Source organism: Microtus oregoni, unplaced genomic scaffold (assembly GCF_018167655.1).
Source record: "Microtus oregoni isolate MIOR12 unplaced genomic scaffold, Mior012 000061F_ref0000440, whole genome shotgun sequence".
Lineage (NCBI taxonomy): Eukaryota > Metazoa > Chordata > Mammalia > Rodentia > Cricetidae > Microtus > Microtus oregoni.
The window spans coordinates 9,439,322-9,458,327 of record NW_024543871.1 but is presented as its reverse complement, the minus strand read 5'-3'; the positions used below and the strand labels follow the sequence as shown (position 1 = coordinate 9,458,327).

Sequence of the window (19,006 nt, the reverse complement as noted above, 5' to 3'; positions counted from 1 at the left end):
TGGCCCCATATTCACAGCGATCCTCCTGCCTCTGCTTCTCAAGTTAAAAAAATGCATTATATGGAAGGCCATGCATGTGTGGAGTTGGTTCTTCTCTTCTACCTTGAAGTGGGCTCTGCGGATTAAACTCAGGTTGCCAGGCTTCGGTGGCAAGCACTTTTAGCCACTGAACCATCTTGCTGCCCCTAGGAGTTTTATTTTATTATTTAGATGTTTACATATGCTGCTTTCTTCTTCTTCTTTTAATTGTTTTTATTGAGCTGTATATTTTTCTCCACTCCCTGCTTCCCTCCCCCCCCCTCCGTTTTTACCCTCTCCCATGATCCCCATGCTCCCAGTTTACTCAGGAGATCTTCTCTCTTTTTACTTCCCATGTAGATTAGGGTCCTCTTTGGTGTCTAGGTTCTCTGGGATTGTGAATTGTAGGCTGGTTTTTCTTTCCTTATGTCTGAGTGACTACATATAATAATTGTCTTTCTGGGTCTGGGTTACCTCATTCAATATAATGTTTTCTAGATACGTCCATTTGCCCACAAATTTCAAATTTTAGAAAAAAAATGATTTTTTTTCTGCTGTATAGTACTGCATTGTGTACTGCAATGCGCTGCATTTTCCTTATCCATTCTTCAGTCGAGGGGCATTTAGGTTGTTTCCAGGTTCTAGTTATGACAATGTGGCTATGAGCATGGCTGAGCACATGTCCTTGTGATACGATTGAGAATCCTTTGAGTATATACCCAAAAGTGGTATTGCTGAGTCTTGAGGTAGGTTGTTTTGTAATTTTCTGAGAAATCACCCTACTGATTTCCAAAGCAGCTGTAGCAGCTTGCACTCCCACCAGCAATGGAAAAGTGTTCCCTTTACCCCACATCCTTTGCAGCATAAGCTGTCATCAGGGTTTTTTTTTTTTTTTTTTTTTTTTTTTGGTTTTTCGAGGGTTTTTGATCTTGGCCATTCTGGCATGCTGCTTGGCCATGCTGATTTTTCTAATTAGTGTTATTTCTACAAAGAACTTAGAACTCTTGTCATGCAGAGTGAGAATCCAAAACAGCTTTTCTACTGAAAAGGAGCTCTGGTGGGCAGTGGAGAATATCCTGCAACTATAGCTACTTGTTTTACGATTTCTCTAGGAGCCTGTGAGTGTGGAGTCACACTTTAAAAGCTAAAGTGTCATTCCCACATTACAACAGAATTCATCATCTTGTGATGAAGAGACCTTGTTTGAGACCCCAAGGACTCTAAATATGGGCCTTAACTCCCAGTTTTTATGCAGAATACAAGAAAGAGGGAAAGGTTGAATGTAGAAAATTTCCTTTTATTGAACATGGTGTACATCAAGGGAGACAATGAAATTTCCACTTGGCTCCATTAAAAATAATTTCAATGGCTGGGAGTAGTGGCACTGCCTTCAAACTCAGTACTCTGAAGGCTGAGGCAGGCATATATCTGTGACTCTGAAGTCAGCCTGTTCTACCAAATGAGTTCTCTGTCTCAAAACAAAAACAAAAACAACATTCAAAGCTAGGCATTGTAGTACGCATGTGTAATCCCAACATTTATTGGTGAAGGCAGAAGATCAAGAGTTTAAGACTGAGGGTTGGAGTGATGTCTCAGTGGTTGGAAGCATTGGCTGCTCTTCCAGAGGACTCTGGTTCAATTCCCAGGACCCACACGATAGCTCACAACTGTCTATAACTCCAGTTCCACTGGTTCCAATTCCCTTACACAGACATGCAGGCCAAACACCAATGTACATAAAAATAAAAATCCAAAAGATAAAGAGTTCAAGACCAAAAATAACTGTACATCAAGCTCCAGGACAGCCTGGGCTAAATGAGACTATCTCAAAAAACTAAAAACAACAAATAAAGCCTTGAAGCAGGGAGACTGTCACACGGCTATCACACATAGCTCTTCCCAACAGGCTAGTATGTTGGTAACGCAGAATCAGCTTTCCCACACTGACAATTTATTCATTTAGTTGACTAAGTTTGTACATTATCTGGATTTTCTAAAGCTGCAAGAGTATGGAAGGGAACCATGACATTCCATGGGATTAGATTTGACTTTATTTGATTCACTTTTTAAGAAGCTACAAATATTATGAGGGACCTTCAGATCATCGTAAGAGGATGTGACATCATTGTTGGGAGGTGAAATGGAGGTCAACGTACACAAATGGGAAGACTCAAAATCACTGAACATGCGACCAGCACATTTACTGCAATCCCCCTCAAAATCCTACTCAGGTATGTTTGTGGAACATGAAAAACTAATTCTCGAGGCAACGACCAAGAATAGCTCAGTGAATAAGAGCTAAAAGAAGAAGCTTCTGTGAGATTGCCAGGCTTGTTTTAAATGGATATAATCAAGGCTGTTTATATTAGCACAGAGACACACTCATGCACACATATGTAATATATATGCATAATATAAAACCAACACAAAAGGATGAATTACACACTGTGGTTGGTTTCTGTACAGATTATATAAAATAGTACATTTCAGCCTCTATACCAAAAAAAAAAATCTTTATGGAAAAAAAGGACTAAAAGACTGGGGAGTTGCTTGATGTGCAAACATTAGAACCTGAGTTCAAATCCCCAGCAGGCACATACCAAGCTGGCATGAGGTGGTGAGCTGGAGAGACGGCTCAGTTGCTAAGAGTACTTGCTATTCTTACAGAGATCTTGGGATCAGTTACCTAAGTCCACTTGGTGGCTCCTTCTGTAACTCTAGTTCCAGGAGATACAACTAACTCCCTCCTCTGACTTCTGAGTGCACATACATCTAGGCATTCACACAGACACATAAAAGTAAATAAATCATTTTTAAACACTAGGCATGATATAGCCATCTGGAACTTTGATGCTGAGGTAAGGAGGGGTGGGACAGACATAAGAGGATTCCAGCCCAATTGCCTCCTCCAATAAAAACCAAACCAAATCAAATACCAAGCTAAACTCGGTGAGCTCCAAATTCATGAAATAGCTTGTGTCAGGGAATAAGTGATAGAAGTCCCTCTATCTCTGTGTGTGTTGGGACCAATTGAGTCCTGGGCTTCAGCTGCTCTTCCCTGTCTAGAGCCTTCTAATTGAAGTCACTGGAAGCTGTGCCTAGCTTAGAGGATCAGAGGATGGGATTTTCTCCTGTTGGCCACTGACTGCAGGGTATTTAAGCCTCCATGGGCTTTTGTACCAGCGATTGGAGGTCTGTGTGTTGGTCTGTCTCTGCGTGTGTTTCTTCAACCTCCAGCCCCTTGCCTGAAGCTCGCAAACTGGCTTCTAGCACATAGAGCACAGACGGGGGGGGGGGGGGGTGCATGGCAGTGTGCTCATGCACACACGTCTGCACACACACATGCAACAGAGACAGATAAAGACAGGAAAATTTCAAGTATACATTTGTAAAACCTTTTAAAAAATAACAGAGGGACAGAAAAACATTTTTCCTGACCTCAGGGACAAGACTGATTTTTAAGTAGGATGGAGATAAAAATCCCAGATTAGAAAGTAGTAAAAGGAAATATTGGTCACTGGGACTTGATGACAACTTGAAACCTCAGTACAGTGTGACATGTTGGGCAAAGTTAAAGGTGGGTCATACACAGGAAAAACACACACTGACCACATCCTTCCTAAAGATTAGGACCCAAAACATAGACACGCATGGAAGACAAAACCCAAGTAGCCAAGAACCTAGCCCTCACTTTAAACCTCTCTAGGGAAATTCAATGTAAAAATCATGAAATACCATTTCATACCTACCATAATTTAAAGACAATATAATTTCACCAAAGCTGAAGACACTACGAAGCTAAAATTTTCACATGTTCCTGGTGGGAGACTATCTGGAGTCTTCAGTTAGAAAGCCGTGATGACATGATAAAATTGGGGACAATAAACTCTCCATTGTACTTGACCTTCATTGTGGTCAAGAAGATAAAACTTCTCGGTGAGGGGAGGCAGGCAGGTTATAGATGTGTATGTCCAAATAACACACGAAGAAGTCATTTGTCAAAGATAATTCTGTCTCTACCTGTTGACTTTTGGGATGAAAATCAGAAATCATCGCAGCTCTTCGACCACTTCCCAGCCTTCTACTCTATTACCGTCAGGTTCTGAGGAATTATGGTTATAATTCAGACGCATCCTGCAACTCCATCTTATTCAGGAAACTCATTGGAGAGAGGCCCTGGCATCTATTACAGCCTTATATCCTGAAGCCAGAACGCATCCATATTGATCATTTCCTGAATGATCTAACCTAGCAGTGACAGCTTCCTCTCTGTGTGTAGCTCCTCAGCTCGCGCTTTCTCTCTGAGAAGGGCACATGGGGATATATTCTTTTCCTAATCTCTTCAGAGCCATCGTGTTTTCCCATGCAAACAGCCCATCTCTCTTCAAGTGTTGTTCCAAGATCTCTCATGGTTACCGTGGTAGGGTTTTTCACCTAAAATAGAGGGTACAAACCCATGCTTTATACCTTTTTCTACTAAATTTCTATAGACAAAGGCTTTTCATAATTGCTTCTAACCATATGATTTAGAAGCATGCCTGTCTTACGGACAGAAAACATTTCTGGGTTTGAAAATAATGTTGTGAATATTGAACAAAAGTTCAGCATTTATACTTTATTATTCAATTGATATAAAATGTAAAACCAAGTAAAACTATTCTGCTGGAGATTAGTGGTTACCCTTGGTGGGGAAGACAGAAAGAGCCCTTGAGAGAACCTTCTGAGGGGCTCCCAATAATTTTCTTCTTCCTCCTCTTCTTCTTTGTTCTTCTTCTCCTTCCTCTTCCTTCTTCTCCTTTCCTTCTTCTTCTTCCTCCTCCACCTCCTCCTCCTTTTCTCCCACCTCCTCTACCTCCTTCCCTCCATCATCCCCTCCTCTGTCTTGAGATAAGGTTTCACTATGTAGCCCTGGCTGTCCTGGAATTCACCATACAGAGCAGGCTGGCCTCAAACTCACAGAGATTCTTTTGCCTCTACCTCTAAAGAACTGAGATTTAAAAGTACATGATCATGCCTGACCGCCGCCCCCCCCCTTTTCAGTGGTGGGAACAGAAGCCATGGCTAGGCAAGCACTCAATCACTGAGATATATGCCCAGCCCCACATTCTGCACTTGGAAAAACTTATCTAACTCGTATACTTACGATCTACTTACTTTTCGTGGCTATCTTATGGCAACAAATTTCAGACGAGTTTGTAATATCCATGTCTCTTACAAAACAGTGTTTATGACAAACCCTCACTATGTAATAGGGCTCCAAAGAGGTGTCGGCAATCCAGTACAGCAGCTTTGCAAAATGGCTGTAATTCACACACACTGGAGTTTCAGGCCTTCAGTCCTCGAGATTCTATTTTCCTCACCATGGAATGGGTCAGAGCAAGTCAAGTGAGAAAATAAAGGAAGCAATATGAAGTAAGGGGCTGCATCCAATAAAGTTATCTGAAGTGCTTGCATTGCTTTGCTAATTACCCCTCCACTCTTTGCTGACTGTGTGAAGGAACAGATGTCTGAATTCAAGCTCCAATTTGAAAGCCCACCATTGAAACAGCCTTTTCAGGGAAAGGTTATAAAAGCCCCATTTCTCCACCTAAAACAGTAACCTGCTGCACATAAATAATAATTTTTTAAAAAAGAACAGAATTCCTAAGCTCCTTCCAATCTTCACTTCTGATATGCCTTCTGTATTTTTTTGGCCATCTTTTGCAACTGCAATCAGATCTCTGGGGAAACAATGACTTACAGCCTCCACCGTGGTAGGTTAAGACTGGAGGGTAGGAGGGAAGATCCAAGGGCTATAGGAGAAGGATCTCCAAGCAACGAGCACGAAGCCAGTCTTGTATCCAGCTCTTTTACTTGGGAAACATAATGAAGACACAACTATGCACTCTAAGGACAGCCTGTAGGAAGGCAGCCTTAAAGCCTTAAGCTGGCTAGATTTGGTTCAAGCTAAGGGGATGAAGTCTAAATTTGGAAAGGCCAAATTAAGGTCGTGATTAGCTCCTTCACGTCTTCTCACTTACTGGAAGCAAGGATAATGTCAACAACAACTTTAGTAAGCAAAACCAACTTCAGAGATAAGAGTCCTGTGAGTGAGAAGTTGCACTAATGCATTAGACAAAGTAACCAAGGTAAAACAGACACCCTGCTCCAGGAGAGGGGGAGGGCAGGGCATCACAAGATTGAGATGGTTTCTAGTGCCATTTTACTTCAAGGAAGGCACGGATCACGTGGTATGCCACGCTCCCCATTACAGTATAATCCTTTCTGGTAATGCTAGAAAAAGATGAAAACAAAAACCAACTTTCTTAATCTCTCTCTCTCTCTCTCTCTCTCTCTCTCTCTCTCTCTCTGTGTGTGTGTGTGTGTGTGTGTGTGTGTGTGTGTGTGTGAAGCAAGAAGCAAGCATTCCCCCTGGAAAGAAGGGACCTTTTAAACCAGAGATTCCAGATTTACAGATATGTTTACCAAGTCCTCAGTAAGGCCATGATTCTGATATGTTTTTGATATTGTGATGCACAAAGGTTTTCAGTACCTATCTCCTCTTTTGAGACAAGATTTCATGTAGCTCAGGCTGCTCGCATAATTTTTATGTAGCCAAGGATGACTTTGAACTTCTGATCTTCCTGCCTCTACCTCCCAAGTGCTAGGATTATATGCAGGTGCCATCGTCATAAGGTACTGAGGATTGAACCTGGAGCTTTCTGCACTCAAGAAATACACTCTACCAACTGAGTTACATCTCCACTCCCTTTTTACTCTTAAACCATTATCAGTATGGCCCCATCCCCAGCCCCTATTCCATCAAGGTTATCTGACATCTGGGGACATTTGGTTGGTATGAATAGGGGAATGTCACCGCATATGGTGAATAGAGGTCAGGAATGCTGCTAAGCATTCTGCAAGGCGCCAGTGGGATGGAGGCACAAGAGACATATGTGAATATGATCAAATCGCATAGATGCATACAAAAATGTCCTAACGAAGCCCATTATTACATATAATTAACATATGCCAATTTTTAAAAACTTGAAAAGACAAAAAGCAATGAAGAAGAGACAGGGAGATAGATCCTAGGTAGCTAAGCCCATGGAGTTTCTGTGGCATTAGTGTACCAAGCAAGAGAGGGCATGGAAGCTCCTCATGTCTTCTCCCATACTTTACCCAATGTACTTCTTCAGATGCATGCTCTATGAAATCCTTTATGATAAACCAGCAGACATATTTAAAAGTAACAATAACCAAGTCACTAGATAAGGATGGTATTCTATTTCAATGCCAAATCATGAAGGAGTCCCAGCAAAGTTACTCCTTATTGCTTTTCATCCCAGGCAGCTCACACTTCGTTCTGTGCCCTTGAAAGGGAGGAGATAATAGATTTGCAAGATTCTCTGCGCCCATTTATAATAAGCGAAAATGTATCACTCCCATCTGGCTCTCTGTTAGCCCAACAAATCATTTTTCCTTGTTTGAATTTTTTTACGTTTATTCATCATGTTTGTATGTGTATGTGTACACTATGCTGCGTGTGCAGAGGTCAGATGACACTTGAGACAGTCCATCCTCAAACCTCCAACATGTTGGTCCTGGAGAGGAAATTCAGATCGCCAGGCTTGGTGGCAAGTGCCTTCATCTGCTGAGCCATCTCACCTCAAATCTTGCTTTTTATTCTTCCCCACCCCTACTCCTTGCTATGTCCAGTTACTTTAGGATACCACTGATAAGCCTTGCTCACTCCTACCTCTCCTGCATGGGTAGCTCCATCCTTCCCATCATTCCTCTCAGCACACCTTCAGTGCAAGCTTCCCCTAGAACCTTCAGAGAAGAAACGGGGTCTCAGTCTTTTCAAAACCCTGTCTATGCTTTCATTTGGAAATTTGCAACCAGATAAGAAGAAATCTCGTTCTCTATTGTTGGTGGCAGCTTTTCTAGTTTTGCTTTGTTTTAATTTGGGGGATACTGCGGGGTGGAATCCAGTGCCTTATGCATGCTAGGTAAGCCCTTTCCCATTGACGTATTTCCCAAGCTACCACCTCTAGGTGTGTGTGTGTGTGTGTGTGTGTGTGTGTGTGTGTGTATGTATGTGTGTGTGTATGCGTGTGTGTGTGTGATAGGAACATATGTATGTGCAGGTGCATGTGTGTATGTATGTGAAGGACAGAGGAAACCATGGTATCATTCTTCAGGTACTCAGTACTATTCATTTTGTTTTTTGAGACAGTGATTTGGCTAGGCTGGTTGGCCAGCGAAGCCCAGGAACCTACCTGTTTCTACCTTCCCAGCCTTGGGATCACACCCAGCTTCTTGACATGGGTTCTGCAGATTGAACTCGGGTCCTTACGCTTGCAAGGCAAACACTTTATTGATTGAGCTTTCTCTCCATCCCCTTTCCTCATTAAAATACTAACTTTATTTTGAGACAAGATCTCATTAAGTTGGCCTGGCTGGCCTTACACTGCCTATGTAGCCCAGATGGTCCTTCAATTTGCCACCTTCCTGCCTCTGCCTCCATTTGCCAAGTAGCTGGAATTACAGAATTGCATCGCCATGTCCAGTTTTAATGGTCATCTTTTTAGTCCCTTTGGGAGACTGCCATTTTTCCTCAGCTGTCACTTGCCTACTTAAAATCCCTTTACAGTTCTCTATGGCTAACAGAGTCATGATTGATTGCTTTCCAAGCACAACACTAAGTAGTCTGGCCTCAGCTCAGCTCTCCCCACTCCCCAACTTCTGACCATTCTTATTTCCTTAAGGTACCCACAAAACAGCCTCAGTCCTGGCTCCTGCCTTTCCTTATCTGTTCACAGCCTCTGAATGTTCTGTCTCAGACACCTCCTTAAATATTCATTTTCTTTTTTCCTACAGGCCCTTGATCTTCAGCTTTTGCAAAACGGCTGGGTATAGGAGAACAGAGTCTGTGTTTCAGGATACAGCACAAGGCCTTGGGGCACCTGAGCAGGACTCCCCCATTCCTTTAATAGTCTCCCAGTCAGGCTATGGTACTAACAGGAAGGCAGAGGCTTCCAGTTGATTCTGTGCATGCTTATTGCAGGGCACTGTGCTACATGCTGATTTAACCCCAACATTGTTGAGAATGCAAAAGTGAAACTTTTGGTGCCGTTCTATTCTCAAGGCAATGTTTTTTACTGAAAGAAAGTATTTCTTCTCTAGCTTTTCTGAACTTCAAACATTTGACAAGAAGAAATGATTTTTCACTAGAGGGAGGAAAATCTTACATCACAATAGGAAAAGCAAAAGGTAAAAAAAAGTAATAATAGCAATAACAAGAACAACAATAACAGTGGAGGAACATTCAAACTGCTGTGTAAATTGTTTTTGTGTCTGGGCATGTCTGAAGTAATGGAATTACTATGAAGGCATTTTCCAGTGCTAAAATTCTGTTACTCCATGAAATACTGTGATACAAATATTAATTTTACCAAACTATGATGTTATTTGTGCTATTTGATAATATATGGTTCATCATAGTTTTTAATGATTTTGAATACTTTATAATTTATATATGTTTATTACAGGCAATCCTTAATAAGATGAATCTTATATGATAAACTTCATATTTTTTCCAAAAAATATACCTGGAGCTTCTACAATATGCTAATTATCCAAATTAACACTGAGCATCAACAATACATAGAATAACCTCTGCCTTTGAAACAGTTGGTTTTTTGAATAAGGGAGGCATATAATTAAAATAAATATATCAATGTGTGAGACTATGATCACCAGTACAATTGTGTTACAATTATCCAAATGACTATGGCCCCAAAATACAATAGAAATGCTCTTACCAATATCATTCACCCTACATACCCCCACTCACTTCATTGCCTTGTATGATGATTAACATTGTCGTGTTGAAAAGATCTTGACTCACCTAGAAGGCATGCCTCCCTGGACATATCTGTATGATATTAGGATTAGGATAGCCTCTATGCATATCCTTGAAGAAGTAGCTAGATTAAGTTGAGGTGGGAAGATCCACCTTACCTGTGAGTGCATCATTCTATATATATAAAGGAAAGTGAGCTGAGTACCAGCATCCCACATTCTGCCTCCTGTGGCGGGGATGTGATCAGCAGCTTCAAGCTCCTGTTGCCATGGGTTCTTTACCATATGGACTGTACCATCAAACTGTGAGCCAAATAAACCCTTTCTCAAATTGCTTTTGTTAGGGTATTTTTATCATAGCATCAAGACAAGGTAACTAAAATACCTTGCATCCTCTTTCCTTTTTCTAGACCATACTTACTACTGTCCACAAAACTGGGCTTCTAGAATCTTCTCCAGAGTATAAGTATTATTTCTCTCATCAGTGTGTGTACTTAGGAAGTCTTTTGTCTTTGTCCCAAAAGGTAGTCATAACAGTTAGGTTTGTTATCATAATTATGCAAATTAATTTAATATTGCATAAACAAATGAAATATAAGTCTCAAAAGGAAGTTTTCTTTCTTTTCAAACCTGATCCATTGCTTTGCAAAGTCTTGTCCAAAATGAGTCACTTCGAAAATAGTTGCCAGAATAATTAATGGCAAGAAACTGTTTAGGTTTTATTGGAAGTGGGTGGGTAATGTGAAAGGATTCTGCACACAAACTGGATTTGAGCAACTTTAGGTCACATTTTACTTTAAAAGTATCCCAAACTGGCCCTTAGAAGCCAACGATGAAAACTTTAAGGAACCCCAAGCACCATCAGGATGTCTTGGTCAAAGAAAGGCCTTGACTCTCCAGCAAAACCTCAGCAGATTAATGTTTAAAGATAACTAAAACATTTAGGACACAGAAACAGCCCTTTATAGGATTTACCACTTTGGCATTTTCAATAAAGCATCCTACTGCTTGATCTCGGATGTCACTATCCTCTAAAAAAAAGCCCCCAGGGAGGCCAAGTGGTTTGGCCAACAGCTGTTGCTAGAGCAAAAATATAGTAAAGAATCAATTGCTTCTTGTTTGTCACAAACAGTTCTCAGTGGACTTGGTCTGAGGTTTACTCAGAATTTCAGCCTGTTTTGAAAAGAGTCTCTCTGAGGCCCCGGGTGGGCTCCTTAGGAGACATTTGGTTTCAGAAGGCTGCCTAGCACATGCTGGGACCATATCCTGCCCAGTTATGCATCAGTACACCACTCTTTTGTCTCCAATTGCATCTGAAATCCTGAGCCAACTTCCAGAACTAAATGTTGTATGGTGGGGTCTTCAGGGTGCAGCTTCCTTTTGAGGCACAGCCTGGGTGTGGAGGGGGGGTAGGAAAAGCTCTGTAGAGACAAGAGGGAAGACACCAAAGCTGGAAGTGTTGAAGAAGGCACCCTTGGGGCTTCCTCCATCCATCGCCTTGGAGAACAGCCACCATCCTGTAGGCGGGCACATGGAAGATGCCAGCATAAAACCCAACTACAAATGAGGTCTGGCTGCTGCCTTGACAGAACCAAACAGTGTTTAAACAATTAGGGAGCTGTTTGCTCCTGTTTTTCAAGCATAACATTACTCTCTCATGTTTGTCCCCTAAATTACATACTTGTAGATTTGTAAAGATTTAAGGAAGTCATTTTATAGATTTTTTTTCTCCTAGTAAACTGAGGTTGAAGAGGTGAGAATGATGTATCTTAATTATACAGTACTGAGGGTAAGCTGAGGCATGGACCAGGGCCCTGACTTTCCCAGGCTTTTTTTCTATTTTCTAGCTTTGGGCCAACAGCAGCAGAAGTGGTAGTGCCAATGTGACTTTAGAAATGTCACCAAGGCTGTTCCCAGGCTGGTTGAGCCAGGGCACTTTCCTTTCACCAGGATCTCCAGATGATTTGTGATACTCCATTATTAAATTTTTTTAAAGTGTATGTATGTGTGTGTGAGAGAGAGTGAGAGAGAGAGAGAGAGAGAGAGAGAGAGAGAGAGAGAGAAAGAACCCATTTGCTGTGAAATGCATGTGAAAGCCAGAAGACAACTTTCCAGAGTGGGTTGTCTGCTTCCATCTTGTTGAGGCAACATCTTCCTCGTTTCTGTCTTGATGTGTATTCTAGTCTACCTGGTTTCTGAGCTTCCAGGCAATTCTCCTCTCTCCACCTCTCATCTCAAGGCAGAAGTTCTGGAATTTACAGATAGATACCACCAAATCCAGTTTTTTTTTTTAAATGTGGGGTCCAGGGATTAAACTTAGGTTGTTAGACTTGTATGGCAATCTCTTTTATCAGCCCAGCAGAGCTGTCTCAATGACTGCTTGGAGTCTTGGATTTTCTTGTAACTTTTATCTACTGTGTGTGTGTGTGTGTGTGTGCGCGCACACACGCGCGCATGGGCATGTGGCATTTGCTTATCACAATGAGCACATGCAGGTCAGAGGACAGCTTGTGGGACTCAGTGCTCTCCTTCAGCGTATGCTGGCCAGCTCCATCTCCTAGGTGCCGGGGTTACAACTGTGAGCTACCATGTATAACTTAATATTTTTAAAGTAGTAGTGAAATGATTTCATTTCATAAACATAAAAATTTCCTGTCAACTGGGTGCGGAGGTCTTTGAGCCCAGCTATTCGAGAAGCAGAGACAGGAGGATAACTTGAACCCATGAGTTTGCAAACAGCCTAGGAAACACAATGACAGCCTGTCTTAAACTAAAACACATTCCCTAGTAGTAGAGTGGGTCAAATAATTATTTCCATTCATGGTTTGTGACATCAGATCTCTTCACATACTGAAATAGTGTCAGCATTTCTCCCTAGATATATGAGCCATATTCCACAAAAGTCTTCTGAGAATTTATTACATTGAATTTTGTTTAATTACTATGTCTTCAAGCCGATGAGAGGAGAAACAAAGTCAACATTTTGTTGGCCAAATGGGTTTCCATCAGATACAACAGAATAAAACTGGTAGGGATAAGAGACATTGGGCCATGTGGAACCACTCCTTCAGTGGGAGAAGAACTAGTCACAGCATACTTAATTAGGTGGTGTCCTCTATCTATACAACCCGCCAACTCTTCTCATTGTGCCCAATAACCCAAGTCAATGAATAGTCCAATACAGTACAAACATTAATTGGTTCATTTCATTTACATGAAACATCGGGAAGAGCTAAATCCATAGGGATGGAAAGTAGGTTAGTGGTTGCTAGGGTTGGAGGAAGGAGAGAATGAGCAATAACTGCTAATGGGCACAGGTTTGTTGAGGGGGTGAAAATAGGGGCAATAGTTACCCAACTCTGTATCAAAGCCTACAAGTTTGTATGCTTAAAATGTGTGAATTACATGTGAACGGTAGCTAAAACAGATCAGAAACAAAAATCAATTGACTGGGCAAAAAACAAAAAAACAAAAACAAAAACAAAACACCTCATTTTCTTTGAAGATGGAATCGTATATCTGGCCACTGTTCTTTATCTTGCTTTTTTTTTCTTTAAAAGTTTTTCTTTCTTTTTTAAAAATAGCTTAAAGTGCAAACCCAAAGGGGCATTTATCTTTACAAATTTCATTTATTTTATCAGTGAAGTAACTGATACCAGGTTAAGAAGTGATGTGTGTAGAAGAATCAACGGAATGGGCCAATGGTCAGCAATTTTCCAGCACTCACTTTTTTGAAATAGGGCACTCACAAGGGTACATTCAGTAAGAAACAACATCTGGAAAAAGAAAGCCAGTTAACAGCCCTGTAGTGTATTTATTTACTGGGAACGTAAAGGAAGTCAGTATGTTTCCTTTCTGGCATGAAGGGAGCTCGCTTTTTCATGTAAACTACAAAACGAAAACCAAGGCTACTGCCAGAAGCAATGAAGTATGCGCAAATTACCATAAATTGGCAACTGCAGTGTAGAACCAATAATTGTCCAAGACACAAAGTACTTCCTTGAGAGCAGGGTGTTGGCCGGGATATTTGTTTCGGGAGAACTGCAGCGAACTTCCACGCCCACTTAAAAAGAAAGCCCCCCCCCACTAAAGACCAGAGTACTTCAAACACCGCTGTGCAGAAGGCTAGTGTGCTCAGCCAATGCTCAAATTCAACTTCTGAATCTCAGTGTCTGGAGATCAAACACCACAAGAAGTTCCTTTCGGCAAAACTTGTGCTTTCCCCTATCCACCCCGCAGGGCTGGGAAACTGCAGTGGTCTTGGACAGCAGGCATTGCTAAAGCAGCTCCAAGCTGCCCCAGAGCCCTCTGCTGACTTTTGGGTATGAACCCCGTTTAAAAGGGAAGACTGAGTTGTTGGTTACTGCTCACATGAGGACATTGAAAGAAGTAAGAACCAGAGCTACATGCCACTCAGTTCTACTCTTTCTAGAAGAATCTTATCTTAGCTTTCATCTAACTTTTTGGAATGAAATTTTTTCTTTCATATTTTGATCATTGTATATTTTAAAATTCTTTAAATATAAAGTTATTTCAGGTTTCTTTTTAAGTGGAAACTGATGTGTCCTCCGTTCTATCTCGTCCCCCAAATATAATCAGTTTAAAAAAAAAGATCGCTGCCCCACCCCCACACACTTAGAGGAGGGAGTGTAGTGGCAAGAACTGGGAGCTTGCTTGTGACTCCCAAGCCCTGGCTCTTAACCTTCGGTGCTTAAACCCACTGCTTTTCACATTAAGAACGTTTCCGAGGGTCCCTTCTTAGTCCTCGTGGCACTGTGGCTGGAGCTGTCATTAGAGAACGATAATGAAGCAGAGAGAAACCCCTTTCTCAGACGAAGCCCTGAGAGCCGCGGCACAAGGCTTATTTCCAAGGAGCTCTTGAGTTTTCCTCCCCATGGTGCCGGTTTTAAGGACGTGTTGCTGACGGCAGCATTTCGGGGTGTTAAGAAGTGACAGAAGGGATTCTCCCGCCGCCTAACACCCACCTCCGGGCAGGTGAAAGATTTTCACGTCTCTGAACAGAGTCTTTCACTGTTGTTAGCAGTCATTTCCCAATTGCACTGGAACCCACTTTCTCACCGGCTCCACCTGCTCAGGGGTTCCGCTTAGGCAGTTGGAACCAGGGACAAAGAGAGACTCGTGGTGTGTCCCATCCTGTCCCCTCCCATTCCCTCCCACTTCGCTAGTTTCAAAGGTCTGGGTTCCGAGAAAGGAGCTTGGAAGATCCCCGCGTTAGGGGGTACAGACATGTTTCCTTGGGCTTCAGAAGAATTGAAGGACCGCAGGGCGACACAAGACTGGACTCAGGGCTGAGAGCTCGGTGACAGGGAGATCGTCCCAGGAAATGGGCAAGAAGCCACTCTACCAACCCCTTGAAATAAAACAAGAGCCCGCGGTCCTGGACATGCTGCCCGACCCACCACACACACCCCTGCCACCCCTCGCGGGACCCAGTTCTCTAGCTCCCGCGCTTGGCATGCACCAGCGTACAGTGTGGGTGCAGCTGGAGTGGGGACGTTCCCATGGATGGGGCAGGGAGGAGCACCTGGGCATTGCGGACACCTGCGCTGTGCCCCTCCCACCTACGGCCTCTGTTCCCCTCACGCACCGGTCTGGACCGGATGACCCAGGTGGCTCAGGTAGCGCCACCTGAGCTGGGGGGTAGGGCGGGGTGCGCCCCTCTTCGAGACAGACGCGAGGCTGTGGCCGTGGTGGTGGCCGGGGAGGTGGCATGGGGCCAGCGCGATCACTTACCCATGGTTGGAGACTGGCGGGAGGGGTGCGGGCTCCAGGCTATTGGGCTCCCCGGGGACGCACGAGAGCCGGTGGCACAAGTTTGCAGGTTTGGCGGGCACGTGCGCGGGGCCGGGCTCCGGGGTGGCTGCGCTGGGCTAAGCTGGGCTGGCCGCTTGGCTCTTCTCTCCTGGCCGGGGTGGGAGCGCGGTGCAGCTCCGCCTGCCCTGGGGGCCGGCCGTGCAGAGAGGGGCCCTGACGTCAGCGCCGGGGGCTTTGTGTGCCCGGAGCGAGGGCCAGGCTGGGGGAAGTGGCCGCGCCCGCTATTGCCAAGCCAGCAGCTTTCACTGCGACCCTGGAGCAGGGGGCATGGAAACCGGAGAAGCAAGGAGGGGGGGGGTGCAGAAAGAGGGGAACGGGATTCTAGTATCTTTTTTTTTTTTTTTTTTTTGATTTTGGCTTCTTTTTTTTTTAATAATTTTTTTTATTAAGAAAAGAAGAAAAAAAAACATAAACAAAAAACAAGTTTCCACCTCCTCCCAGCCTCCCATTTCCCTCCCCCTCCTCCCACCCTTCTCCCCCTCCTCCCACCCTTCTACCCCTCCCCCCACTCCTCTCCCCCTCCCTCTCCAGTCCACAGAGCAGTCCAGGTTCCCTGCCCTGTGGTAAGTCCTAGGTCCTCCCCCCTCCGTCCATATCTAGGAAGGTGAACATCCAAACTGGCTAGGCTTCCACAAAGCCAGCACATTAAGTAGGATCAAAACCCCGTGCCATTGTCCTTGGCGTCTCATCAGCCCTCATTGTTCGCCATGTTCAGAGAGTCCGGTTTTATCCCATGCTTTTTCGGTCACAGTCCAGCTGGCCTTGGTGAGCTCCCAGTAGATCAGCTCCACTGTCTCAGTGGGTGGGTGCACGCCTCGTGGTCCCGACTTCTTTGCTCATGTTCTCCCTCCTTCTGCTCCTCATTGGGACCTTGGGAGCTCAGTCCAGTGCTCCAGTGTGGGTCTCTGTCTCTGTCTCCATCCATCACCAGATGAAGGTTCTATGATGATATGCAAGATATTCGTCAGTATTGCTCTCGGATAGGGTCATTTCAGGTTCCCAATCCTCAGCTACCCAAGGAACTAACTGGGAACCTCATGTTGGGCACTTGGGAGCCCCTCTAGGGTCAAATCTCTTGCTCACCCTAAAGTGGTTCCCTTAACTAAGAATTGTGGTTCCGTGCTCCCCTCTCCACCTTTCCTTTATCCCAATTCTCCTGATTCCCCAAATCCCCCCTCCTTCTACCTTTTCTCTTCCCATCTCCCCTTACCCCCATCCCACCCCACCCCCAAGATCCTAATTTTCTCCCCGGCAATTGGGTCTACTTCCCTTTAGCCAAGAGGATAACTATATGTTTTTCCTTGGGTTCACCTTCTTACTTAGCTTCTTTAGGTTCACCTATTGTAGACTCCGTGGCCCTAATTTATGGCTAGAAACCAATTATGAGCGAGTACATCCCATGTTCATCTTTTTGGGTCTGGGACACCTCACTCAGGATAGTGTTTTCTATTTCCATCCATTTGCCTGCAAAATTCGAGAAGTCATTGTTTTTTACCGCAGCGTAGTACTCTAGTGTGTATATATTCCATACTTTCTTCATCCATTCTTCCATTGAAGGGCATCTAGGTTGTTTCCAGGTTCTGGCTCTTACAAATAATACTGCTATGAACATAGTTGAACAAATGCTTTTGTCATATGATAGAGCATCTCTTGGGTATATTCCCAGGAGTGGTATTGCTGGGTCCAGGGGTAAGTTGATCCTGAATTTCCTGAGAAACCGAAACACTGACTTCCACAGTGGTTGCACAAGATGGCATTCCCACCAGCAATGGATGAGGGTACCCGTTCCTCCACAGCCTCTCCAGCAAAGGTTATCCTTGGTGTTTTTGACTTTAGCCATTCTGACAGGTGTAAGATGATATCTCAAAGTTGTTTTGATTTGCATTTCCCTGATTGCTAAGGAAGTTGAGCACGACTTTAAGTGTCTTTTGGCCATTTGAACTTCCTCTGCTGAGAATTCTCTGTTCAGTTCAGTGCCCCATTTTTTAATTGGGTTAATTAGCATTTTAAAGTCTAGTTTCTTGAGTTCTTTATATATTTTGGAGATCAGACCTTTGTCTGTTGTGGGGTTGGTGAAGATCTTCTCCCAATCAGTAGGTTGCCTTTGTGTCTTATTGACTATGTCCTTTGCTTTACAGAAGCTTCTCAGTTTAAGTAGGTCCCATTTATTCAATGTTGCCCTTAATGTCTGTGCTTCTGGGGTTATACATAGGAAGCGATCTCCTGTGCCCAGCTCCTGTAGGGTACTTCCCACTTTCTCTTCTATCAGGTTCAGTGTGTTCGGGCTGATATTGAGGTCTTTAATCCATTTGGACTTGAGTTTTGTGCACGGTGATAGATAAGGGTCTATTTTCATTCTTCTACAAGATGACATCCAGTTGTGCCAGCACCATTTGTTGAAGATGCTTTCTTTCTTCCATTTTATACTTTTAGCTCCTTTATCGAAAATCAGGTGAATTTTGATGGGATCTTGATGGGGATTGCATTGAATCTATAAATAGCCTTTGGTAGAATTGCCGTTTTTACTATGTTGATCCTCCCAATCCAAGAGCAAGGGAGGTCCATCCATTTTTTGGTATCCTCTTCAATTTCTTTCTTCAATGCCTTAAAGTTCTTGTCAAATAGATCTTTCACTTCCTTGGTTAGATGTACCCCAAGATATTTTATGCTGTTTTTGGCTATTGTGAATGGTGAAGCTTCTCTGATTTCCCTCTCTGCTTCCATATCCTTTGTGTATAAGAGGGCGACTGATTTTTTGGAGTTGATCTTGTATCCTGCCACATTACTAAAGCTGTTTATCAGCTGTAGGAGTTCTTTGGTGGAGTTTTTGGGGTCGCTTATGTACACTATCATATCATCTGCAAATAACGAAAGTTTAACTTCTTCCTTTCCAATTCGAATCCCCTTGATTCCATTATGTTGTCTTATTGCTATTGCTAGAACTTCAAGCACTATATTGAAGAGGTATGGGGAGAGTGGACAGCCTTGTCGTGTTCCTGAGTTAAGTGGGATGGCTTTGAGTTTCTCTCCGTTTAATTTGATGTTAGCTGTCGGCTTGCTGTATATAGCTTTTATTATATTTAGGTATGACCTAATCTCTCCAAGACTTTTAACATAAATGGATGTTGAATTTTGTCAAATGCTTTTTCAGCATCTAATGAAATGATCATATGGTTTTTTCTTTCAGTTTATTTATATGCTGGATTACATTGATAGATTTTCGTATGTTGAACCAGCCCTGCATCTCAGGAATGAAGCCTACTTGATCATAATGGATAATTTTTCGGATGTGTTCTTGGATTCGATT

At 43.2% G+C, this 19,006-nt stretch overlaps 1 protein-coding gene across 1 annotated transcript in view; it reads right to left on the bottom strand.

Moving 5' to 3' along the window:
• The window catches only part of Gpm6b (glycoprotein M6B), a 156,765-nt gene extending 140,761 nt beyond the window's left edge, over positions 1-16,004 (bottom strand). Inside the window, exon 1 of the mRNA XM_041640020.1 lies at positions 15,619-16,004. Coding sequence (XP_041495954.1) covers positions 15,619-15,622 — 4 coding nt within the window. The 5' untranslated portion in view covers positions 15,623-16,004. The remainder of the gene's footprint in view (positions 1-15,618) is intronic.
• Positions 16,005-19,006: the final 3,002 nt, after the last annotated feature.